At 39.1% G+C, this 8,183-nt stretch overlaps 1 protein-coding gene across 1 annotated transcript in view; it reads right to left on the bottom strand.

Annotated features, from left to right (window-relative positions):
• The window catches only part of SLC10A2 (solute carrier family 10 member 2), a 22,391-nt gene extending 14,844 nt beyond the window's left edge, over positions 1 to 7,547 (bottom strand). Inside the window, exon 1 of the mRNA XM_006141504.3 lies at positions 6,793 to 7,547. Within this exon, the coding sequence (XP_006141566.1) occupies positions 6,793 to 7,169 (377 nt within the window). The 5' untranslated portion in view covers positions 7,170 to 7,547. The remainder of the gene's footprint in view (positions 1 to 6,792) is intronic.
• Positions 7,548 to 8,183: the final 636 nt, after the last annotated feature.

Genomic DNA, 8,183 nt, shown 5'->3' with positions numbered 1-8,183 from the left:
CTGAAAGCATTTGCATTTCAGTAAGTGGGTCTGACCAAGTGGATTTTGACTTTCAACAGGAAGAAATCAATGTCGCATGATGCTATTTTCAACACTGTAACGAAAGGTAGAAGAGAATTTTGGGTAATGGGTCTTCCTGTTTCTCAGAGTGCCCTGTATGAAGGGGCACATTCACGGAACAGAGAGGATTGCCACTGGGCTCTAAGGTCAAGACTGCCTGGGTTGGACGTGGACAGGGCCACTTCATGTGAGACCTTGGGCAATTTGCTTAACTCCTCTTTGTCAGTTTCCTCATCTAAAATGAAGATCATAATCATCATTGCCTGACAGGTGGTGAAGAATCATCGAGCCAGGGGTAGGATAATTCCAGGCACTCATTAAGAGCTAGTTACTCTTACCATTTAGATAGCCATACATGGGTGCATTTGGTGTTCCACCATAACAGAGAACCAGGTAACTTGGAGCAGTTTTTCTGAAATGCCCTTTTCCCAATAGCTGTTATTATTGAGACTGTCAGAGTAGTAGTTTCTTAAAGGTATTATGTGTAATCTCGGAGGAAAATTCTAAATATTTTTACTTTATGTGTAATCTCGGAGGAAAATTCTAAATACCTTTACCACCTGCACCTCCACCCCCAATAATAGCAACAGTTCTACATTATGTTAAGGAAAGTAGCTGAAGGTGAAGAATTTCATTTTAATGCATCTAAATAAATTGCAGTTTTGGCAAAATAATGAATGAGGGCAAGTCTATTAGGGACTTAACTTCCTGAACATTTAAAAAAAATGAATAATTACCTTACGTAAGGTGGGCTTACATGATTTAGATTAAGATACTGTATTCATAGAGATAAAATATAGTGATAACCAATGCTAGGTGAATATTTCAAACACTTTCTTAGATATATAATCTATTATGGTTATAGGTTAACTTAATTTAGATAGAAAAATAGGATGCTAAGTTATAGTTCCACATAAGAAAAATAAGTTAATTTGTTACTAATAGTGCTTTGTCCTACTTAATGTTGGAAGTATTGGACTTTATAAGTGCTTTTTTCCTCTCCCACTTCCTCCATTCCTCAGTCATTCTTTGCTTTGTCTATATATATATATATATATATATAGTCTTGTTGGAAGAGTCATGACTCATTTTTTTAGATGTCTTTTCTATGCAAAAATACTTCATGACTTTTCCAATGTCCCAATAGATAAATTATAATGCATTTTAAGTCATACTTATAATAAAATCACTTTCACTTCTGCACATCCAATATGTGTTCTATAGTGAGGTGGGAGTGGGAGGGTTGTGGTTAGGATTTATTAGATCATAGTGAAGAGAAGGCTGAGAATTTTTTGTTTTAAATTACGAGAAGAACTTCTATAAGGAAATCTGGCTCTCACCTTGTTTTCTTCTCAGAATTTCTTGTGAAAGATTCATTCTGAATTATTGTGAAGATAATTTAAAAGTTGTATCATGCTTTGGAGTTTGGTGAGAACAGTTTCTTAAAGATCATGAGGAGAGGCACGATAGGAATTGGAGGAAGAAATGGCTGAGATTTTGGTGGGCAGCCTTGATAATAAACATCACAGAGCATAGGAGAGTAAGTGCTGGAATTGAATGCTATTTAAAGATCAAAGTCAAACCACTCAAAATGAGACTTAGACACAACTCACAGATAAAGGATTTTAAAGAATACTGCAAAGGAATAAATTAGCAGAAGGAAAAATTCATTTTAAATTAAAAAAATGTGAAGCTCTATGGAAGGCATAGATGTCAAAAATAGAAATGCTACCATGAATTTATATTGGAATGAGAGAAAGTATTAATGTGTAAGGAAATAAAAAAATCTCTTGGCTTTCATTCAATTAACTGCCACAGAGAAATGAGTGCCCAGTGAATGTTGAAGAATTCAGTGAAATCTGTTATCGGGATGCAAAAGTAATGTGTTATCCTATTAGAAGTGAAACACTAAGACCAAAGCTCAGAAGAAGTGTATATCGGTGAAGGTAGAAATGGGAAAAATGATGTCAGGGAAATAATGCAGAACAAAGGTTAAGAGTCTGCTGGGAGTAAGTGGATTGTCTGGGTTCTTATTCCAACTTTGATGTGCACTGACTCAGTGACCTTGGTCAAGGCTGTGACTCTATTTGATTATATGGCAAATTTAGAAAAATACAAGTCCTGACCACAGAGGATTATTTTGGAGATTAAACAAGTGGTGCATCTTGAGAACTTAGGACCACGTAAGTCACATAACAGGGTCTAATAAATATTAGCTCCTATAATCAGGATAAATGCTGCATGAGAGAAACAAATAAAAGAAAGGCTCACACAGTGTTGGGTTAGTTTTCCTATAGGGAAGAGACAAATGTTTATATGGGTGAAACAGGAGGGGTTGCTTTGCATTTCTGAGAAGCCATAGGGTCAGGGATCTTGAATAACTAAAATACCAGTGTATCTTACTATAGCAAATAATACTGCTTATCAGTGTTTACTGATGTTTTAGTTACAGAAAATGAAAAATATGATAACATTTGGCCAAAGAACAAAAGCACAGTAGGAAAATTTATATATAAAATAGAAAATCTACAAAATAATAAAAAGGTGTAAAAAGTAGGTGTCAGTGAAGGAATTGGAGGAAATCAAGAAAAAATACATAAGAATGTATTCCCCAAAGAAGTCAAAGAAAGGAAAAGGAGAAGAAATTTCCTGTGTTGTGTCAGAGGCCAGCACCAAAAACAGAGAGACTAGATATTTGCTTGAGTCTGAGGACAGAGGAACACAAAGGAGGTGGAAAATCACTGTGTGCCCTGAACCGTAGACCCTGGCCACCAGCAGATTCATCTGCAAGGTCACCTCCTTTTCTCCCTGACACATTCAGTGCATATGATCACTTATGGGATGGTATCTATGCACTGATCAGATTCACAAATGATAACTTTCCTGGCTAGGGATGGTCAGAGAAGAAGCTCAAATATCACTTGCTGTCTTCACTGAGCAGGGATAACTATTATTTGTTGATATTTTTAAGTCATTAGAGATTGCAAAATGCAATGGTTTCCCAGTTTCAGAAGATGTGATTGGGCAAGGAGAAAGTATTTTGGCTTCTTGTCCTGGGAACTACATCCGAGACAGTTAAGGCAGGTAGAAGTGTTTTGTTGGCATCCTACGATATGAGCTTAGCTAGTGCAGGTCCTTGATGGTACAAACAATCACGCCTTGGCTGTCATGGCTGGAGTTCAAGTGCAAATGGGTAAATTAAAGTTCCAAGAGGACAGAATTGGAAGAATGAGTGGTAGATAATATCTAGGATTATACTTTAGTTACTCAACAGTCACTCTGGAAGAATAGATTTTGTAAAATCTATTGCCAATAACTGTTTTACTTTCTTAATTTTCTTTAAAGAAATATTTCAACATCCTCCCCTAATGTACACAATGCAAAATGTCATCTTATATGGTAGAATAGTTTTTAGTTTCTTCTCAATGATGAAGACCCATTATGATAAGCATTATTATTTGTTGTGCTAAAACATAATGATGTCTTCTGGGCTTTTGTGTTTGCAGAGTTGTTGATCTCAGGAATAAGTGATGTAGAGACTGCTGTGTTCTGGTGAGTTATCATTTTGCTTTGTAGGCATTTCATTTTTCTTTCTTGTCGCTGAGAGACCCAGGCTTGTCTTGCTAGCATGGTACCCTGCTTCCTTTCTCACTTCTTTCTGATCCTCTGCATATTGGGAATTAGCACAAGACAGCTTCAGAATTAGAAAAGTTAAGTAGGTCCTGGGCAAAGAACATTTACAAGATTAAGTTGAACTTGTTGAGCTCTGGATACATGAGGTTGCTGGACCTGCGACTATCAGAGTGGATAGATGTTGGTATTATGTGTGCTTTGCAAGACAAAGAGGAACTACGGAGTGCAAATTTTATATAATTAAAATGGAATTTGTTGATGCCATATTTTTTTTTTGGAGAGGGTTTTTGCCATAGGGCACATGCGCTCGCCAGACAGACAGAGAGAGACAGAGAGACAGAAAGCGAGGAATCACCCCCCAGGGGGGATGGTCACGCCACAATCCCTTCTCCGTTCTTCTCTCGGAATCTTGGGCACGCATGCACACGCCCCCGGCATGAGCTTTAAGCCACGGGGTCTGGGATTTGAACCGTGGTCGACTACCTGGGAGTCCAGTGACATAGCCACTATGATAATTGCTGGTCCCCTGATGCCATATTTCCTAACATAAGGCTCATATTGACAGATTGAAAGATGTATTTACAGTGATTGAATAAGAAACCTTTATACAAAGGTTTCATATTGTATTTTTGTGTTTTATTTCTTAATCTTTTAAAAAATAACAAACAGGGATTGTTATATTACATAGACAGCATTATGTAATCATTTCCTGTTTCAGAACCAGTAAGATCTTAAGACTGCACCAAAGTGTAGCTTGAAGCTTTTGGACTTTAAATTTTTTTTTTTTTTTTTTTTTTAGGTTTTTGTCTTAGGGAGGGTATACTTGCCAGATAGAGACAGAGAGAAGGAAAGTGAAAAATCATCCCCTCCCCCAGAGGGCCATGCCATAATCCCATCTCCTCCATTCTCCTCTCTGGATTTTAGTCATGCGTGCACATGTAACCTGCATGATTTTGGCCTCCACGTCCAGAGCTCAAACCACAGGTACCTGTGGGAGTCCAGTACCTTAACCATCATGCCATCTGTTGACCCCGCTAGATTACATTTTACAATTTTAGCCTGCAAAAGATAAATTCAACAGCCAAATAACCTAGCATCACAATATCTTTTCTATATAATGAAATGATTATGTGCGCATCATTATGTTGATGTCCAAGCCTTTAACTATTGTGGACATGAAGTTACAAATATTTTGTTAGTGGGAGTCGAAGGCCCAGGTTCAATTTCGTTCACTCTTCTCAGCTGAGTTGGTGTTAGCTTTTGGAATTCTCCTCCCCATATGCCTGTGTCCTTGTCAAATTAAATTGAAGTCTAAGAAGAGTTTTTTTTTTTAATGTCTTTTTAATTATTTTATTTAACTTTATTTATTATTATTATTATTATTTTCACATGAGTTTTGCCAGAGAAAGACAGAGAGAGAGAGAGAAGAGAGAGAGAAGAGAAAGAGAGAGAGAGAGCGAGCTGCCAGGTCCGGGACTCGAACCATGGTCAGCCATGTGGGAATTCCAGCACCTTCACCACCACACCACTTGCTGACCCCAGAAGAGTTTGTTTTTATATTGTGGTTTACAAATTAACTAAACTTGGACAGCACTTGCTATCCTTAGTTCTTGTATAGGTCTTTCCAAAAAAAAAAAAATAAATAAAAAAAAAAGAAGAAAAGTGAAATCCACTTAAGGTGGGACACTGTTAATATGTTGTGCCCTTCAGGCTGGGACCACATGTGAGGCCTGGGTTTGATTCCTCTTTCATTTTAAAGGCCAGTCTTCAAGTAGGGGTGTGCACCTGTCATGGGAAGCTGAGGCAGGAGGATCTTAAGCTCAAGGATGGCCTAAGCAACATAGCAAGACCCTGTCTAACAAAGAGACAAGTACAGTGTGCACTCCTGTGGTCCCAACTTGGAGCCTGAGGCTGGAGGATTGAAAAGATGAAATCTTGTCTAAAAGAAATAAATAACTAAAATAAAAAATACATAAAAAATAAAAAAGGACCATGAGGTAGATACTGCATTTACTGATGTTAAATTAAATAATGTGAAGGTGGATAGTTGGTATGATTTTCTAGAGCTTCTGAAGACATCAGTACCAGATCAGATGAGTCAGCAGGCTCCTAAACACTGACTAGGCACTCAGTCAGTCCAGCGGTTACATTTCTCCACACTGAGCATCTCTTCTGAGTGTGGAAGCTGGGATGAGCACAGCCGATTGCCTACTGTACAGGATTTAATGAGCACTGTGCATTAACACCTGGAGGGTTTGCACAGATGTATACCTTTCACAGGAAATGAGAAAGGGTGAGGTAAGGAAGACATTCGTCTATTCAACTTTCAGCATTAAAATTCTCGGTCTGATCACATTAATGCTTCATCTTATTTGTATTAGCTTTTTTTCCCCAAGTGCTAGTTCAGACCGGCACAGGATGAATTGGGCAAACATGGCAATTTAGATTACTCTGTGGGAAATGGAGAAACCATTTTCTGTTTATTTTATAGTAAGGTAAGCATAATTAAAAAAAAGAAGCTGCCGCAGGTTTTATTTTTTATTTATTTTTATTTTTTAAATTCTTCTTTTAATGCCAGTAGAAGTAAAGCAGATTTATAAATTTTTTCTTAGGTTTAAAAAAGCTTGCCTGGAGGACTGGCTGCATTTGGAGTTGACCATTGTCTCTCCTGAGTCTACCGATTGACAAACGGCTTGATTTTGTGATTGCACTCGAAGCTTCTCATCATTACAAAGAAAATGAGTTTTATTTATTTTTGTTTATCTCTATACCAACAGAACAAACTTTCTGGGCTTGTGGCTTGTGGCTTGGGAAAGATTTCTTTTTGGAAAGACTGATTTTTCCCCCCAGAGATAAATAGCAATTATGCAACTCTTGGTTATCTGAGTTAGATTAAAAAACACAAACACAGACAGGAGCCCCAAATTTCACTAGGCAGGCAGCAATGCGGGGAGCTATGTGGATGAGTTATTTGTCTCCTGCTTAGTTCCTCAGTACTACTTTAGACCCATGGCAAAGCAGATGGACATGCAGGTGCTGTAGGCTTCTGAAAAGATTAATTCACTGTGATTGTAGCCACCAGAGGGGCAGGTCTCTTACCTTAGGTCCATGTCGCCATCGACCCAATAGGCCAAGATGTTGGAGGCAGATCCTCCGGGGCAGCAGCCCATAATGAGCACTACCACCGCCTGGATCGGGAGGACATCAAAGGCCACCGACAGGATGAATCCAGTGAGGGGCATGATGCCAAACTGACAGAGGAAGCCAATAAAGATGCCCCACGGCCTCTTTACGTGCCCCAGGAACTTCTGGATTTCCACGTTGCACCCCATGGAGAACATAACCAGGGCCAACAGGATGGTCAGCACCGTGCTCAGGACCACGCTCAGGACATTGTTGAAGTTGCTCTCGGGTAGCACGCAGGACGCTCCTTCGCACACCGTAGCATTGGCCGAACATTCCATGGAGCTGCTCATCGCTCGGCTTGCTGCTCAATTGCCGCGTCTGCGGAGGCAGCCGGCTGGGTCCCGCCTGTTGAGATAAGTAATGCCTCCTTCGACCTCCTCAAACTTTTAAACCCTTCCTAAACATGTGTCACTTGGTGTCTCTTTCAAAAGCCAGCTCAGAGAAGCAATAAAAAACAATAAATGCTAGTATGTCAGTTTCGAGAGGTAACATTACAACACAGTATGAATTATGAATCATAAAAGTCCAGGGAAATTACTGGTCCAGACAGAAAATTTTAATTAATCATTTATTGGCATGATAATGAACCCGTGCCACATATAAAGGACTGTGTTAATGTTTAACACCAGGAAGGTTTGTTGAATAATTTCAGTTAAGTGACGCTTAAAATCAACTATGAGTATTACAGAGCATCGTAGGCGCCGAGTTGAACGAAAGCATATTGTGCCCTCATCTCTTTTTGAGTAGGGGGTGGTTTGTGCTCTGAGAAGTCAAGTCTCCTGTGTCAAATTATATTGCGAATTAGGAACAGACTCAACTGGAACCCAGATCCGATCTCTACACTGTATTGATGTTTCCTTGATTGGTTCATAAAGGATATGTAAGTTTAGGAAGCCTCTTGGACCTTCATGCAAACCTGTGGGAAAGTAACATTTGGGAGGACTGACTGTCTTCTGTCTTCTGTGTTTTCTGGTCGGGAGGAATCTGACTCCTAGAGGCATCCTCAGTTACTTACACATGCAATCATGTATGTGTTGCCATAGTAACAAAGTGCTTTGTAGGTAGAGACAATACAGTTATTTAGAAGGATGAACCTCAGAGGATTAGGTCAAAGTGACAGGATGTCTTTGTGCTTGGAGTAAGGAATTGATATTAATTTTTTTTTTCTGTGTATGTGAGGGGGTATTGCAAAGGGGATTGCTTTTTGTAAAAGTCAGAGTCAACCTCATGATGGACAGAACACAGTAGTTAGGTGTTGGGGACAATAAGAGAATGAGACTGTCCTGCTTTTAGAGTTTATGACC

This window comes from Tupaia chinensis, unplaced genomic scaffold, assembly GCF_000334495.1.
Source record: "Tupaia chinensis unplaced genomic scaffold, TupChi_1.0 Scaffold000057_1, whole genome shotgun sequence".
Lineage (NCBI taxonomy): Eukaryota > Metazoa > Chordata > Mammalia > Scandentia > Tupaiidae > Tupaia > Tupaia belangeri.
This window is presented reverse-complemented; position numbering and strand designations above follow the sequence as displayed.